Source organism: Anas platyrhynchos, chromosome 3 (genome assembly GCF_047663525.1).
Source record: "Anas platyrhynchos isolate ZD024472 breed Pekin duck chromosome 3, IASCAAS_PekinDuck_T2T, whole genome shotgun sequence".
NCBI lineage: Eukaryota > Metazoa > Chordata > Aves > Anseriformes > Anatidae > Anas > Anas platyrhynchos.
The window spans coordinates 24,511,308-24,529,587 of NC_092589.1; the positions used below are offsets into that span (position 1 = coordinate 24,511,308).

Sequence of the window (18,280 nt, forward strand, 5' to 3'; positions counted from 1 at the left end):
AGTATCTTAATCAGAAGGCAAAAGTGTGGTTTTACTAGGGAGGGTTGGGATGGAGGTTAGATGGAAATTCTGTGACTTGGAAGAAGCTTGCTGATTGTCAGAATAGAAGCAAAGATTGGGAAAATGAAGTTGCAACACCAAGAACTTTGCTTTGAGTTGAAGGACCTGAAAAATCAGTTAACGATGAAGAGGTCTCAGGTAGTGGTTGCTTTTTACAGCACAATATTGCATCTCTAAGAGCTGTTCAAATGAGACATTTCAGTATCTAAAGAACTGAGTGTGGAGAAGTTGGTTGAAGTAGATTTAAAAGGCAATTATGTAAATAAAGTGTTACCTTTTAGGGCTACTGATTCTTTTCTTTACCTTGCTTTTAATTATTGCCATATCTGATCAGGTAATGACTTAGTTTCAAAGCAAAACAAATACAAATTTTAAATATAGTGCATCCTCCTGCAGAGGTGAAAACTCAGTGAATATCCTTTTCCCTTGGTGGATGGGATGGAAGTTCAGTGGGAGCTGTGGCCCATGAGGTTCTGTAACAGGGCAGGGTGTGCCTTTAAGGTTGCACCAGTGCTTAATTTAAACATTGATCTTGCCCTTGAAAGCAAATTAACATACATGACTCATGGATTTGTTTTCTTTTTCCCCATTTGCTTCATTGCCTGGATGCGTAGCAGTTCCGTTTGTGGCTCTCCTGCTGCTTTCATCCCAGCCCAGTGAAAGGACAAGAGGCAACAAGCACAGATTGAAATACAGGAAATTCCATTTCAATGAAAGAGAAAAAATGTTATTACTGTGCATGTGAATGAACGCTGGAATAGGTTGCTCAGAGGTCGTGTAGTCTTCACTCTAGGAGATGGCACTGCCCTGTCACGTGTTGGCTCTGAGCAGCCTCCTTGAGTTGGCCCTGCTGGTGTGGTTCTGCTGGATATTCAGCCAGGGGTCCCTCAACTTCTTAATTCTGCAGTTCTATGAAGCGAGTTCTTCCTCTATAGACTAGATGCCCACAGCAATGTGGAGCTTCAGAATGGCATGTTTTGCTTGGAAATGTAGGAGGGCAGTATTTCAGGACTGTTATTGAAGTGTTATCCCCTTAATGATGTCTCCTCTTTACTTACACCAACTATTTCTACAAATGCACTTGCTTTATAATGCAGAAATTGCAGTTTTTGGAAGTATGGGATTATAAGTGGTGTGATTTATTTGGATATCAGAAAACTTGGCTGTATGGCTGCAAAGTTGATGTTGCAGAAGTAGGGCCCCTGCCATATCGGGGACTTAAATGCAAGTAAGTCATGGACTCCAAATGTGGAACTTTTCTCAAACAGTCAAAAATAAACCTTCATCATAGTTAGGTGCTGATGGCTCAAATAACGTAAAAAGGATGGAGAAACAATTTCCCATAGGGAAACTGTCCATCCTGTGGCAGTTGTATGCTTTTCTCTGAAGAATAATCTATTTCCTCATTGCTGAGGATTGAGGAAATCCATTATCTTGTGGGTTGATTCAGCACAATCATTCCTGTATTTCAGTCACAAAAAAGGAAATGCCTATGGCTGTCTATCCAACTGTGTATGATATTGTAGTTTCTTTACTTCATGAGCTGCAATACTTTTTATAATCAATGCGAGCAAGCTATACTTTTTATAATCCATAAATAAGTATGCTTTGGTACAATTGCTAATGGTTTCTCATTATTGATAGATGTTGGAGAGAAGTATGTGATCTGTGTCCTGATTTGTAACTTCTCTGAATGTACATGTGCATGTATAAAACATGCAAAGCTAACCTGTCTCAAATCCTCAAGGAAAAAAGACTTCTGGCTTGTCTTCTGAAGCGAGGAGTTTCTTAGTTTTCCGTTTCTTACTGAACGTTCACTTTAAGAGGTCCACTGCTGCCATTGATGACATTGGATTCCAGAAACAATTCCTTAACATGATTAACCTGAGACATTAAACAGAGATTAAGCTTAATCTTCTGAAACATTCTTGGTTCGTGGAAAGTAGAGCAAATCATCAGACTGTGAAATAGCAATTGGTCTGCCTCCTAGTTTTAAACTGGGAGTGGGAGTGTTGGAATGCCAGACTTCTTCATCCCACCCACCCCCCAACTTTTCTGTTGCTTCTTGACACTTTGTACTGCACTTTTTCAAGGAAAGGTCATGAGTAGGAACATAGTCTTCTACTGTTCCTGTGTGCTCAGATTAAAGTCCCTCTACAAGGGAAGGGGGAGAGAGAGGAGTGATAAACTGCTTTCCCTATTTCCATTACCTCATCCTTCCACCTCCTTGTTCTTTCAATATTAGCCACTGCTGCAGACAGGACTCTTTTCAACTACTCTTTTAGTGACCTGGTTGGCAAATTACATTGTTCATTGGTTCCTTGCATGGAACATACTTTTTGTGTGCTGTAAAACAAAACGTGCACTTATAATGCATTATTTAACAATTATGGGACAAAGTGGTAATTGCATAAATCTTAACTTCTTAAAGTTGGGGGGGCAACAAAACGTGTCACTACTTGCGTTTACTTTCTACCTTGCCTGGCTTTGCTGAAGTCTGTAAGAGAATACCCAGCCTAGAGAACAGAGCAGAGTTTCTCAAATGTGTTTCAGCTCTGTGATATTAGTGGCAGCAGCTGCTTTGCTTCCATCTGTACTTAAGTGCAGGAAGAGATATCCGATTGAACAGGCAGCATTCTCTTTTTTTGTGGTGTACATGATGCTAGCATATGTTTGAAGTTTGGAAATCTGCAGAGTATAGCATACTTTGTCTGAAGCTCATCGAACGAAATACGACTGAAATGTGTTAAAAACAAACAAAAAAGCCAAATAAACACCTCCCTGAATCTTGTTGATACATATTGGAGACGTGACCTATTTGGTCATCCATCAAAGACTTCCTGTTGTAGAAGACGGGTATATTTTCTGTGTATTCCATCCTACAAACGGAATATTGCCTTCTGTCTAGATCTCTTGAGATGGAGCCAGACCTTTTGGCTTGTACTTCCAGTTCTGACATTGCACCTAGAATTGTTTTGCAACTGGATGATGTCATCTTAGGCAAAGGCTCAATTCACTGAGCCTTCACACCTCAGTCCCCAAAATATATTTTCTTGTCAGTCTGTAAGATGTTGGGATGTAGTTGCTATAAATTCAGAGGTACACGTTAGTTTAAACAAGCAAAAAATCCATTTTTGGATTAAGGTAAGTTAACTTCCATTTCTTCTTCTGAAATTCCAGATTGTATGTAAAGGACTGGAACCCCTGTTTGCCAAAATAGTGGTCAGTTGCCCTACTCCTTAAGTTGGTTAATAGTTTGCAGCATCAGCTAACTTCAGCTTCTCTAATACTGTCATTTCTCTGATACTGCTATTTAAACATTTCTCATTTGTGCTTGCAGATTGAGGACAAACAATGGTGCAAGCCTAACTTCTGCACCAGACAAACTGGATAAAGTTAATATCCTGATGGCTTAGTTTTGTGGAGAGAAGTTGACTTGCAAATCTTTAGTGGGGAGGCAGTGGGCATGAAGGAGGGCTTTATTAGGAGAAATCAACATTCAGGGTAGTATATGTACTGCACAGAAAAGTGTTTTCTCTTGGTTGTCTGCAGAAGTTTGGGATTTTAGAGTAGAAGATTAGCAAACAAAGAATCCAGGATGTTGGCATGCATGATACATCAACAGAAGTAGTTTGTATGATGTGAGCTGGAGACACTAAACAAATGCTTGTGAATTTGAATGGGACTAGTTCAGGTGTGGTTACTTAAGGTAACCTAGAGAGAAGACAAACTGAATTTGCTCTGCCCTGCAGTCTGCACAGAAAGATTATGAGCCATGGCATAACTAATTTTTAAAACCATTCTAATTATGCTTAGGTATTTGGAGCTAACAGCGAAGTTCTGCTGTCTGTAGAAATATTTCTACACGGGCATAAATAATGTTAACTGAAAAATGAAAAGCAGGCCTGCTAGAATATTCTGTCAGTGCCTTTTCATGTAAAGGACATTTTTTTTAAATCCATATTTTACTCAAATGCTGTTTGAAGTACTGACTTCCCCTTCTGCAGTACTGCACGTTACAGTGATCAGTGTAGACACATCCCCCTTTGAAGTGGTCTACACTTAATTACCTTGCTGAAATTCCACGCAGAGTTCCACTGAGAAACTCCCTTGGGATCCCTCCCTGCCATTGCGAGGCTGATAAAACGGGCTCTGTTTATTGTCAAGCCAGGTAAAAACTACTGCTCTTCCAAAGTTTTAAGAAAAATTGGATTTTATAGGAGAAAGTTACAACATGTTAGGAGGCATGATGCTCCGATAGTGCTGATGAGAAGCTTTGTTCTGAACCTCTGTTGTTGCCCTAGGTATCCTTTACAGAGATGTGGTCTTGACAAATGCTCACAAACAGTTCGTACTGGATTTTCCATCTCAAGAACGTATAAACAAGAGAGACATTCCCGACATAAATTAGTTTTAAGACTATTAGAAATTTGTCATCGGCTTACACACAAACATTTACCTTTTGATTATTTAAATTACAGTTTGGATTACATTTTGGGTGCTGAGTAGGGAACTTTATACTCATGTGGTAGGTGAGATGAGCGTGACAGTTGCAGGTTCCTCATACTGCCAATTCGTGTGGCTTTCTATACCCAGTGCAAAATGCATCAAGTGACTCTCACTGGAGTATGCGTGGGAGCCTTCTAACCTAGGGATTATCTTCAGAGTGTGCTAAAGTAATTTTAGGCTGTTTTGAGAGCAAGTCTACTCCCTTCCCATCACTTCTGAGGTTTTTACGGAGTACGAACTTTTTTCTGTGCAAAAATGAGGTTACTGATCTATGTATTGGTTTCTAACCATATATACGCACAAACACACACATATGGTTAACTGCAATAGAAATGGCCTCCTGGGTGCCTAGGAATTCTTGACCCTTGGTTTGGGTATTTAGTGGTTTGGTATCTTGTTATATTCTCAATACTTGTTTTCAAGTTAGAAACACATTTAAAATTCTTGTTATCCACAATATTTAGTATTTAAATAACTGCTTGTTGATAATTGCTGTTTTGTCAGTATTGTCAAAACAATACAGAGTAGATGTGGTCCTCTATAGTTTTTTTGGGAGATCTGATGAAATTTTTTTGCTTGAAGTTATGGTAGGTGAAATAAAAAATCTCTGCTAGTTTCCTATTAGAAGGAAGCTGTAATATTATGCCTACTAAACCTGCCATGTAAAAGTTTCACCTTAGCATAACTTTAGTCTTAACTAAAACAGTTCTGACAAGAAGCCATCAACCAAAGAAAGTAGAAGTGAGATTTAAAATGTTTTAGGCAAACTGAAAGAAGAGGTTACTGGTGAATCAGCACAAAAGGAAGAAGTCAGTGTTACCTGTTTGATAGAGGTGTTTGCAGGAAGATTTCAAGGACTCAAAGTTCTTGAGCTTGTAGTAGTTGAACTCTGGATAACAGGGTGAAATTACTTGCAACTGTACAGTTGGTTTAAAAATATCAAAAGAATATGGGACTTTTCTGTTGAAACACTATGGATATAACTGGTTCACTTGGAAGTATGTGAAGAGAATGACTACAACCCCAAACTCTTCTCCTTTCACAGAAAAATTGCTGTTTCTTGGGGCCAAGGTGGTCACCACACCTAAGCAAAGTCTACAAAAACTATGTAGAAAGCTGATAGATTCCTCCAGATGCTACCAGCCATAAGGCTTCCAGGCAGTGAAAATGTCCCTTCTTACCACACGTTTCTGTGATGTCAGTCCCAGTAGCTCCAGGACAGATGCCTGATTTCCATACCCTAAGAACTTCTTATCTGTTTGTCAGGATTGGCAGATGAGAAAAGTTACATGTCATTGCCAGGTGATGGGAATTATCCTCTCATCTTACCACTTGAGGCAACTCTTCTCCGAGCTGGTGGACTTTGTAATCTACGTAAGGTATAACCAACAACTTGTCTGTTTCAGCCCTACAGTCATAGGTAGCTCTATCCAGTGTATGTACGTCCCGTTACTTAGGGGGTTTGGCTGACATTTTGCTGTTCTAAATCACAGAACAATACCCAAATACTCTATGGACTGAACAGTTGTAAAAAATATGTTGGGCCAGCTGAAGGTAGTGATGTCTGGCAGCCAAACTGTGCTGCTGCCCTCCTGTTCAGATGGCAAGTCAAGTTCACAGTAGAAGGGATCCAGAAGTTGCTTTTCGGGGTGGACTCAAATAGATGAGCTGATTTCAAGGCAGAAGGAGCAGTTCTACCAGCTGGGTGATGTCGAAGCACAGGGGAAATAACAGATACCCTTTGTTCTTCCAGTCCTGGGGATGAAACGTGTAGATAACTGGTAGTTATCAAAACTCCATGCAGCCGTGTTTATCTGTTGTCCTGAGAATCAGTTGAACGCTTTGTTCTTCTTGTCCCCCACCCCCCCAAGTACAATGGATTGTGTGCATATGTACACATCAGGGGAAGGGGAGGGAGAATCTGCCGACAAAGGAATTTCTAAAACCCATCTGAAGCTTTTCCTGTGCAAAAAGCACAATCAGTCAGGACTGGGTGAAAGTTCACGCTAATGCAAACAAGATGCTGAGTTTGGATGCAGAATGTTGCACATGACACCGGTCTTTTCAACACATGCAAGCAAACGGTGAATCAGCAGTGCCTAGATAACAACTGGCAGCAATATCTTGGGAATTAAAACTGCACGTCATGCAGTAAGATTTATGACTTCGGATGTCTCTGTGCTTTAAGGCTAGTTCCAGTGTGCACCCCTCACCCCAGCCCATGATCAGGCTGAACTTTTCATTTCAGACACTAAATGTACGTGAGTTTGCGTACATCTGTGTTTCCTCTCTTGATGTGCTGGCTTTGTTCTGTTCAACTTGTTTCAAGTAAAACAGGCAGAGCTGACTGAAAAGCATTAATTTCTCTGCTTGCTTGGAATCCATTTTGGATTGTCTGATATGTAGGAAGGAAGAGAAGTCAAATCAAATGTTCCAAAATGTTTTTTCAAGCTGTGACTGTGAAAGCCTTATCTTAATGCTCTGCGATGATTATTGCCCTGATTGAACAAACAGAAGCCTTCCACAAATACTGTAACTTCTTTCGAGTTAATAACAGAAAGCCAACTTCTTACCTGTGATTGACTGCCTTGGTTATGTTTCCCTCTTTTAAGGAGTGAAGGTTTTTTATCATTGTTATTCCCTGGCCCGTATCTTGGCCAGATTCTTGCGTTCCAACCTGATGATGATGATGATGAGTCTCTCTGCTGTTCTGTAACCTTACTCTGCTTCCTATGTCAGTTAAGTCTCTTCAAGTCCTTTTGTTCTCTTCTGGGAACTTCTTCTCCAAATGCATAACACTTTCAGATGTGCAACACGTCTGGCAGTGCTGAATATTTGAGCCCTTGACATTAAGGGCATGGTGAGGTCTTGCTTTGTCATAGATTTATTACTCTCTGCTCTGTTCTGGCTCATTCCTCTCACCTTATTGAGAGGCCATCCTGTAGCTGGTGACTTTTGGCATACAGATTCTGGTTGTGAACCCTGCTGACTTCCCATCATGAATTTGCAGTGGATGTCTGAGCTTCTGGCTGGCAAATCATGTTTTGATGCTGGAAGGTGATACTCAAATCGGTGTCGGTCTTACTTTGGCTAGGTAGGAATGTGGGGAACCAAGTGCTCATATATGAGGTAGGATACTTGTGCTTGAATCATGGTGGTGGTTGGGGTAGAACCCTGTAAGTAACTAAATTCAGTGTAGTGAAGGCATACCTGTAGTAAACTATGGTTCCTTCTTGACAAGAACATGTTTGAACCTTCATCCAATTCCCATGCTATTTAGGTTTTCTCAGCCTGTGTCAAAACAACGATGCTCAATTAAACTATGTAATTCTTGATTGCATTGTTTCTATCTGCCTGAGACTTCATTCTTTTAAAAATATTTCTTAGAAAACTTTCTACGGCACTCTGAAATGGAGCATTGTCTGATATCATGAATGATCGTGACAATTTGCTTGTATTATCAATCACATCAATATGCAAGTTTTTATAGTTGTGGGGAATGTATTTTTGTAAAGATACTTCAGGACTATGTACTAAAAAGACCAATCTGCTTCATTTTTCTTGCAGACTGCTACTGGAAATACAAAATATGTAGATATCCAAGTTGCATTCCAGCACTGTCTACCAGCAGGCAAGAGGATTTCCGCTTCAGTGCTGCAGTTCATTAAGGAGCTGTAAACAGAAATGCTGCAAAAGTATACTGTGGGTGTATGAAGAGATTTCTGATAACCTCAAGGCTGGCTCACAAATGATCTTATTAATTCTGTGAGAAGTTGGGGGAAAATCAGTAGGGTTTCTTTGACTTTTGCCCTTCGTGGTTGCAGTTTTTACAGCTTGGGGCAGCTATTAGTAACAATAGCTCTTGAAGTGTAATTTAAAAAACCCCAGGAAATGTGTTCCTGTTTTTCTTTCTGATGCAGTTACAACTGACAGCTCCTCTTCCTTTAGCCCCTAATTCAATGTGCCCCTGTTTCTGGAAACCTGTTCAAAATGCTCTAATGAAGTTTTTCACTTGCCCGAAGTACATCAAATGTAACACATGAATGTGGTTTCCAATGGAGACTTCATTATGCACCCAGTCAGCTGTTTCTCCTGAGTCACACTCTGAGCTGGACAAGGAAGGTGAAGACTGCTTTGTGCAGCCTTTGGGAAGTTCCTAATTCACATTCATCTGTGTCGGAAGGCTTCTGTTACAGTTGTCAGCTCACTTGTGCTTAAGGTAACTAATCCAGGGCCAGAGTGCCATCTTTTCTAGACATTAGGGACAATCCTAGTATCCACAGAAGTTAGACTGCAGGAAATCTGTGCATAGTGTTGGCTTGTAGTAATGTGTGGAATAACAGTGAAGTATTTGCACCTTTTCTTGTGAATGCTTTTTTTTTTTATATGGATCTTGAAGCTTGCTTTTTTTTTATATACTAAATACTGAAAATTTTCAGTATCACCGAAATCTAAACTTCAAGTGTAACACAGAGCTATTTCAAATAGCTTTTCTGCTGATGCAGCCCCTTTCAGAAGGGCATCACCCTGCCTAGGACTAGGATACCTCTTTACAGATGTCTTTTCTACTGTCCCATTTTGAGTCTGCTCTCAGTCCACTTAAGAGAGGGCAAGGTTCCAGAGAATATCAGACATACAAGCCTTTCAAAGCAAATCATGTGGCCTGGTTTGGGGATGTTACTACTCACAATATATACAGGATTGTTAACTATATCTAAACATCTCCCATTTTAAGGCTGATTGTTACTATGCAAATTAACCTTGGCTCTTCTGTGCTGCTCTTGAAAACTGCTTTTCAGCTTAGACAAGACATATTTGTTTAGCTTGCCATTCAGTGTTAGAAGCATATTTCTTTGTCATGTATCCACATAACTGATGCTATTACAGTTTTCCAGTATTGCTAGCTGCCTTAATTTGTCTGCATTTAAGGCAGATGTGGTTGAAGTATTCCCCTTTACACCAAGTAAATGGGAAAGCACATCATTGAATACAACAAATGTTTTAAAAATTTGTTCCGTGTAACCTTTAGTAACTACTGTTTCCATCCTAGTGATTGCTTAGAAAAATCACAATCATGAATGCTATTAAGAAGCATTATTTTTTTTCCTCTAGATAGCTGAGATAAGAGCCTACCTTCTGTAGCTTGTTCATGAATTGAGATAAATTGAGAGGGGATATTTGATTTTTCTACTAACTTCCCTTTGTTTGTCCATCGTGGTCTTTCAGAGACTGAAAGACAAGTGATGTCTTTGTTTCTGATTTCAAGCAAAGGCAAGTGAGAGTCGACCAGTGTTTTATGCTTATGTCCTAGGACCAAGTTATAGTAAACATCACTTTTTGTTGTTGCTTAGAGGATGGCTGTTGACAATGTCTAGGCTTGTTCTCCTTTCTCTTTCTGACCTCAAGCTAGAAGAATACAAGGTCAACCTGGTTTAAAAAAGGCTTCTTAAGTGCTATTAGGGAACATGTGAATGCATGTGAGTTATTTCCAAATCGTACGGTTACCGGCATTCTCTAAGCTGAGTAGAAGACAGGAGCATCTGTCATACCAGGAGGGGCTGAGGGGGCCTGTTCAGCCTGGAGAGAAGACTGAGAGGGGATCTTACCCATTTGTCTAAATATCTATGGGGAGTGTGTCAAGAGGATGGGGCCAGACTCTTTTCAGTGATGCCCAGTGACAGGACAAGAGGCACCGGGCACAAACTGAAGCACAGGAAGTTCTGGCTGAATGAGAGGGCACTTTTTGCTGTGAGGGTGTCAGAGCGCAGGTTGCCCAGAGAGGTTGTGGAGTCTCCTTCTGTGGAGATACTCAAAACTTGTCTGGATGCCATCCTGTCCTGCCTAAGTGACCCTGCTTGGCGGGGGAGTGTTGGACCAGATGAACTTCAGAGGTCCCTGCCAACCTCAGCTGTTCTGTGACTCTGAGCCACGGTGTGTTGTGAACAGGGTTTGACATGGCTGCGGGGTTGAGATAATTGAAAGAAATGCAAAATCTGAAATCTTTCATGATTACCAGACAGTTTGAATTCTGGTACTCACAGTTGGCCATAAATCCTATCACAGATGGGTTGGGCAATTAGGCCTTTACCCCTTCAGTAAGCTTAAAGTACAGGATTCTGTCAAGCTCTGTATTTTAAATGGTAGAAAGAATTTTTCTGCTCCTTTTTTATTCATCTTCCAACACATTTTTTTTAAGTATATAAAAAAGATTTGAGAAAGAACTTTACTTCCAATTTCACAGTATTCGCTGCTATTTTAAAGTTCTTTTGTCGTGGGCTTAAAGCTCTAGCACTGGTTTCCCCTGTTTTCTTTCAAAAAGATAGGGGCTTCAGTGAGGAATAGCAGTGGTCTTTTGACAGTTTAAAGTAGCTGACTGTTTCGATCTGGAGTTGGTGAAGGTAATTGTATTGTTACTAATTGAATGAGAATAAATTAGAAACAATTTTCTGGAATATTTTTATGGTGAAGTCAGTTGGGGGGGGAGGATGGGAGACTTAATGACTACTTAGAATGTTAGTTTCTCCCTAATCTCACTAACAAAATTTGATTTCATCTCCTAGTTGTTTCACTTAGGAGGACGCAGAGTTTGCCAATTTAGGTTAAAGCTATTTCCAAACTCAAGACGTGACTCGTAAGTGAGCTTTTTGGTGCCTGACGCTTCACTGTTGTGGAAGATGCAAATGCAGTGCAGTTCACTGCAATGATTAGGGGGTGAGACTGGTCACAGGAATCCAGAGGACCTGGGCGCACACAGGATGTTCTTGGTTCCAGGTTTAAACCCTCCTGCACATGTAAACTTTTTGCAATGACAAATGGTGTTTGTGCAGAGAGTAAGACTGCCTGCAGGACAGATGCAGAGATTTCTCTTTCTTTATCTAAATACTGCTGCTTATAAGTTAATTTTCTGAGTTTCTGGTACTGAAGTTGAAGACTTTGTTCCTTATTTTTCCTATTTTTTTTCCTTATTTTTTGTTCCTTATTTTTCCTAATAACCAAGGGCTTAAACACAGAAATGACAGGCGGAGTTCAGAAAAAAACAGAGAAATGTGTAAGTGAAAGAAATGGTGCCCTACCTGGAGAGTACGGAGACAGGTGTGTAGGGTGTCAGAGCTGTGTGAAATGGGCTAGGTGGCGGCAACTATCTCTGATTTTTTTTGTTGCAGATTTCACAGAAATTAACTTTTTCCATAGTTTTGCTCCATTAAATTGAAGAGCAGGTTTTGATAGTCTCTGCTTTCTTTTCTCTTTTCTGAATTGGCCATACAGATTCCTTCCAGCACAGAGCACTCCGACACCAGTAGTGCTCAGAGTTGGGTAGTTAGGAATGGTATGTCCACCCTCTGCAGAAAACTGTTTGTTTTATTATTTCCCCATGTCAATTACTGCTTCTATTTCTATAGGTCCTCAGGGAATTCTGGGATCTATAGTCATGATCTCATTGATTTTCTGATCCCCCAGGTTTTCTGCAGCCTTAACGGAGGGAAGAGAAATCCAACTCCATTCTATGGAATAGAGAGGCAAAGAAATGTTTACTTGGATAATGAAGAGGCTCAGCGATCAAAGATTTTTCTGGAGGGATTTCTTTTTAGTTAAAGCACAGCGTGAAAATTATCAATATTTTATAGCATTCTTTGTTTTAAAATTGTATTCAGTTTCAGTTAAGATGTCATGAGCAATGGCTTTAGCAGGCTTTAATTTGACTTCTGTATGTTCTGTTACATTGCAGCAGGGGGAATAAACGCCTTAGCAACAGACTTCTGTGAAGTAGAAGGTAATTCAGTGCTTACAAAAGAAGAAAAGGAAGACTGACTTTGTTTTTGTCTCGTATTACTCCACAGCATCCTTTGTTTACATCTCCTTTAGATTTTACTGTAGCTTTACTTTTGTTAGATGCTAGATTTGATTTAATAAATAGGATATGGAGCATTTCTCCTGTAGATAGCTTTGAATGCTTGTGGTGTCAGCAGAGACCTGGCTGTTTTTCCACCTTGGTAGCAGTAGCTAAGCTGCCTCTGCAGATTCCAATACATTCATTAGCCATGAAACGGGAACTTATTTTTCCTCTTTCTTGTTATTTAATGCTTGTGTTTAGTTTCTTATTTTTTTGTACAGCTTTTACTTCTACCGAGTCCTTATTTATAATAAGTTTAGTGTTTTTGAAGATAAGCTGAAATGGCATATACGGTAAAATAACTTTTCATCAGCTTCGTGCTAAGTGTTTCCAGATACAAATGCAATTGACTCGCATCTATGCTTTATGAAAAATGTGGCTCTTCAGTTCTCTAAGGAATGTTTATTAATACCTTCAATGCCTGTCATTGTATGTGAGGAAGGAAGGTATACATAATCCCTCTGTGTTAGAAAGAGCCTTCAATTGAAATTTATTAAAGATTAGTTTACCCTGTCATGAACAAAGTGTCCTCTAAATCCAGTTCCCTCCCACGAAAGCGTGAGAATTTCTCCACTACTTGTGGTCTGTGCAAATCATCTGCACTACAAAAGGGCCATGTCTCCTTCCATTTTAGGAATCTGGGAAGGGTAAATATTTAAAGTGCTGGCATAACAATAGCAGAAGTAGAAGGAAATTAAAGTTTGGGATCCAGTGCTGAGATGCATTTGGCTTAAATTGTGGGTAGGAAAAAAAGCTTTTCAGTAAATCGGTTAAAGGTTATGATTTTCATTTTTGGATTAAGGAATAAGCAGAATTGTTCTATGTAGAATCAAGTGCAGTTTCCCAGGCAAGAAGTATGTTTTGAAAGGGAAGCATTTTTAATTCTTCATCTTTTTTTTTCTTTAGATTCTGCCAGTGTAGAGCATGTTGTTGTTCAGCTACTCTGTGACAAGCCATGAGAGCTGGTATTTCATGGAGTTAAGGCCAGTATTGTGAAATGAACAAGTTTTATGGACAGCTATTGTTGGTATGAGTACTTCTTGGGCATCAGGTTCAGAGGCTGTAGCATGAACGAATAAATGAAGCAGAGCGAAATCAAAACTACGGCACAGAAACTGTAAGAGTTTGTTACAGAAACTCTTTTTAAGATTGCAAAGTCTTTTATACTCTAAAAGATTTCTAAGTCCTAGAGAACTTCCAGCATCTGTTGTTTGCAGCAGCTGTTAGATATTGAGCAGCAAGATTCGTCTGTCCTCAGAATAGAGAGAAAAATGTTTTTCTTTATCTTGATGCATTCGGTTCAGGTTGAGTAACTCTTCAGATATTAAAAACATTTTTCCTGGTATATTTAACTTATCTTTGGGAAACTTCTGGCACTGTGTTCAAATAACTGAACATGCATGTTGTAAAGACTTGAGCTCTGTTTCTGCCAAAATCTGCTGTGTGACTTATGAGCCTGTATAAAGACCATTATAATAACTTAAGCTGATATTTGGCTTGTGTTTATGCAAGACAACTCCAAATAATCCTTTAACTTCATTTTGAACTACACTCCTTTTTTTTTTTTTTCTTTTCAGAAAAAGACCATAGAGTTGGCTGGAGAAAGGTAACTGCTTTTGCAAAGAATTTATATGTTTTGAAACTTCATTTTTTTTAAGGTGTTCTGATTTAGAAGTTAAAATTATTCCTTTCTATAAAGAAATCCACAATTTTTTAGTTTATCTTCAAGGTGCTTGGTTGACAACTGTCTGCATGTAGGAGACCCTACTCAGTCTTCTGATGCCTCAGGGCTCATAGCTCTCACTTGTATCGCAGTGAGCAGTGTGGGGCATCAGAAGAGGCAGGTTTCTAGTTAGTTCTCTTGGAAGGCTGTCAAACTTTACCATTGTGCTTTAATATTTTTTCATTACCCTTAATATAATTTTGATTTTTACAGTTTCCAGATGGTAGGTAATTCAATGCAGCCCCTGACAGAGTTTGTTGAGTTTCAGATCACCTAATGTCTTGAAGGCTAGCAGAGATTTAGGTGACAGTTGCTGCAAGGGGAGCTAGACCCACAGAATGCAACTATAGTGAAATATCTGTAACAGAGTAATTTAGACCACTCCAGGACTTCAGGGCTTGAGCTTCCTTATGAGTTTCTCAGTATCTTAGATATCTACTTCTATGATTATTTTTTATCTGTAAGGTGTGGTTGTTTGTTTGTTTGTTTGTTTTGCTTTTGTTTTGTGGCAATAACACACTTCGGTAAGTAAGTGCCTGTCCCATTTTGCCTGAATCTTACTGAATTTACTCTTAAATTCTCCACAGTGGAACAACTCATTCTTATTTCAGTAAGGTCATTTGCTCAACCTAGAGATCTGAAGAGCTACACTTGGTGCTAAGAGGTAAACTAACAATGTGGTTTTCTTTGCTACAGCAATATGGAAACTGGCACAGCACGGAAGAGGTTGTTTGCCTGCTTTGTTCAGAAACAAATGTGCCATGCACAAAAGGTGATGGCGAATCTCACAGTTGATTAATAAAGCACTTTTCCAGTCACTTTGTCTTACGGGGTATCTTTAGTTATTGCATGAGATGTATTAATTGTTTAAACAATGCCCCTTAAAATATTAAGCAGAAGAAAGGGAAATTACAAAAGGAACTGTAAACTGAATTTAGACTTTGAGTTCTGCACCCTGTGGTAGTTCAGCCTTGACTGCGAAGTTTACTCTACAGACAGGATCTATATGACAACAGTTGAGTTTTGGTTGTATTTCAGAGATCTTGTGACCAAGGTCAGTGGGATTTGTGTATCTTTGCACATTACCTTTTCACCAATAACTAAGAGCACACTTTAGATTTACATAAGGCATGTGGAACTACCAGAACTTCAATAGGTTCCTGTTCAGTGGTAATGAACATGGGACAGTTGTGATAGCAAAGGGGACATTCATTGTGAGGTGGGATTTACTGTGACCATTTTGGGGAGGGTTACATTTCTTCCCCAGTAATTCAGCTGCAACAACGTTTTACCAGCCAGTCTTATGAACCAGTGGAATTAAAAGTGGTTATTTTAAAAGTGGGGACTCCAAAATGCTTTTATCTAGGATAAAACATTGTCTCTAAAGATTCTTGGTTGCATCCAACAAGGTATGTCAGAATTTAGGGGAACCAACAGGGACAAAGGTGCTCATCACGTGGGGGATTTGGGGAGGAGTGGAGAGCTTGCGGTAAGGAGTTATATGACTCAATACCCTTGAAGTGTCAGCAGCCAGGTATCCTGTCGTGTTGTAGAGCAGAGGCTGTGCTTGGTGGTTTTCCTACCAGTGCTCCAGTGTCCAAGTCCTGTTGCAACAGAAGTGTCTCTGAATGCCTTTTAACACTTTCATATGACCTTATAAACAACTGTAGACGCCTCCAAAACAAGGGAGACTTGGATTTTATGCCCAATTCCACCTGAAGGACTTCTAGCTCAGGTTTCTCACCAAGCAGCAGAGACTTGACTATTCAGCTGTTCACTGGATTGGGATCAGGAGCATCCTTTGTACAATTAGGAGAGCAAAATTTGTAGGACCAGGGTGAGGGAGAGCACAAGCAAAAGAAACAGGACTTTGTAATCCAATAATGAGGTCACTTACCTATGAGGGAGGAAACACAGGCTGCACTTTAAGGACTGTGTATGTATTTTACATGAAACAGTGCAGAGTTTATTAGCAGTCTTGCAAGCATAAACAGAACTAAGTAAAGCCTGCAAAATGATGGGCTGAACAATTTCTGTCCAAGGTGCTTTGTAAATAATTGTGCAAAGATTTAGAAAGGGACTAATGAATGCAGAATGGAAGTAAGATGTTGTAGATGTTTTTCCCCTCCAAGTTCTTGATATATTTGTTTTATTTCATCATGCAAAATTCTCAGTTATGAAAAAGTAACTTCTGTTTAATCTTACTCTATGTGTGCCGATCAAGCTGCAGTTCTTGTCAGAAATTATTCTTGATCTGTTTTATCATTTTAAGAGAGAAATGAGCATATTGAAAACCAATATGCATTCTGTGTCCACATCTGTAGATGTAAAATGTGGAGTTACTAGTGATGCATGCCAACAGTCATGTATTTTCCAGTTTGTAACTTTGAAGTGAAGAGAAATGAGAAAGTATTTTACTTCAGTGCATGACTAAATTTGGGTGTTAAAACAGGGTCTTTGTTATATTTACTTCTAATTTTGATAGTTCAAAAAACTTACTTGTTATTAGCTAAATTTACAATGGCAGTTTTAGGTTTCTAGGAAGCTCTAGTGACCTCTGTAAAGAGGTAATTCAGTGAACCTGTCACTAATAATTTCATCCTGCAGCTAATAGCAACGGCTTTAATCCAGAAATTATGAGCTGGGCCCCTTTCCCTGAGGGGAATATTTCTTTCCATCTTAAAATGTAAGGGGGTTGAATGTAGTAACTTTAACAGGAGGTAGCTTTTCTTTTATTTTTGAAGTGTGGGGAGCTTCTTAGGTACTGTACAGAACTCAGTAACACACAGCACGTCTCTTGTATAACTTCAGATGGAGGTCCTTGTAGCGCTGTGATTTTTACCCATACCATTTGTTTTCACATGTTCACTCGGCCTTGCAAACTGGCTTGTGATGGCTGGTATCTTTTATAGATGTGTCATGTGAATAAGAATCCTGACCATGTTAATCACTCTCTGCCTGGTAGTCTGAAGAGTACTGATGCTTCTGGTTGGTGTTTGTGGTAGCTGTGCCAGGGGATGGTAATGCCACACTTGTGAAGAAAAGTCATGTAAGAGAGCTGTTGTTGAGCTGTTGTAATGGTGAGCTTTGAAAGGGAAAGTGCAATCACTCAACAAGGAAGCAATGAGGTGTAAAATCCTTTCAGTGGCCTTACAAATTGTGCCCCAACTATTTTTAGTATTGACTTGGACTGTGAATAATTTAGTTCTTCTCCATCTTGTTCTAATGACAGAAATCCCTGCATGTAGGGGACTGGACCTTCAGTTTGTTAACATTTGAAACACAGCCTTTTGGGCTTGGTTTGTTACTTTGTGAGAATTCAAAGCTAGCTCAGCAGTAACTTGTTTTACTGAAAAATTAAAGCCAGTAGTTGTGATTCTTGCTTATTGTTATCCTTTCCATTTGCAGTCACGTTATAGTTGCATTGTTTACTAAAAACTTGCTCAAAAGTGCATGTAAAGTTTAAGTGAAAAATATCAACTCTAAAGCTATTGCTCTTACTGTATGCATAATGTACACACTGTATGCACGTATGCTTTTAAGTGGACCTCAGTCACCAAAGCCACTGAGCAGGTGCCACTGAAAAAATTAACCCCCCTTGCTGGTCATTCTTGCCTAATAGTCACTGTCCTTACACCAGCAAACATGCTTGTGCAGGTGTGTGGTGAGTTGAATTTGGGAAATTTACTGGGATTAAAACTAATCTGTGAGGAGGGAAGGGTGAGTGTTTTAGCATGTTAGCATGATAGGCAGGCTCTTGCCTTTCAAATTATCTCCTAGCTTTATAATTTCTTGCTCTAACTTAGCACAAGCATTCTGGTTCCGTTCTCTCCCTCCTTCCCTGTGCCCTACCCCCATGAAAAGCGTGGTTTGCTCTCACTCCTTGCTTATATGCTAGTAACTGAGGAGCCCGTTGCCATTTCCCATACGTATTGGTGCTGATCCTGCCCTATGTTTCTCAGTTGTATTGGAAAACTGGGAAGAACACTGGTGGGTATTGCAGGCTCTCCTACATGTATTACCAGATCCACATGATGCCTTTTATTTGTGGTGAGAAAAAGGGTAGTGGATATGCCATACAAGTATGAAGAAACTAA

At 39.7% G+C, this 18,280-nt stretch overlaps 1 protein-coding gene across 6 annotated transcripts in view; it reads left to right on the forward strand.

The window, feature by feature from the left end:
- Positions 1 to 18,280, forward strand: part of DISP1 (dispatched RND transporter family member 1) — an 87,601-nt gene that overhangs the window by 18,822 nt on the left and 50,499 nt on the right. The window contains exon 3 of one of the 6 annotated variants that reach the window (XM_027453082.3): positions 14,038 to 14,066. The exons of 3 other annotated variants lie outside the window; for them this stretch is intronic. Coding sequence is in view for 1 of the 3 variants with exons in the window: in XM_072035534.1 (XP_071891635.1) it covers positions 14,945 to 14,955 (11 nt within the window). In the remaining 2 variants the exon portion in view is untranslated. Of the gene's footprint in view, positions 1 to 8,290; positions 8,789 to 14,037; positions 14,067 to 14,932; positions 14,956 to 18,280 lie in introns of those variants that run through there. 2 more of the 6 variants (XM_072035536.1, XM_072035534.1) reach the window with 2 other exon arrangements.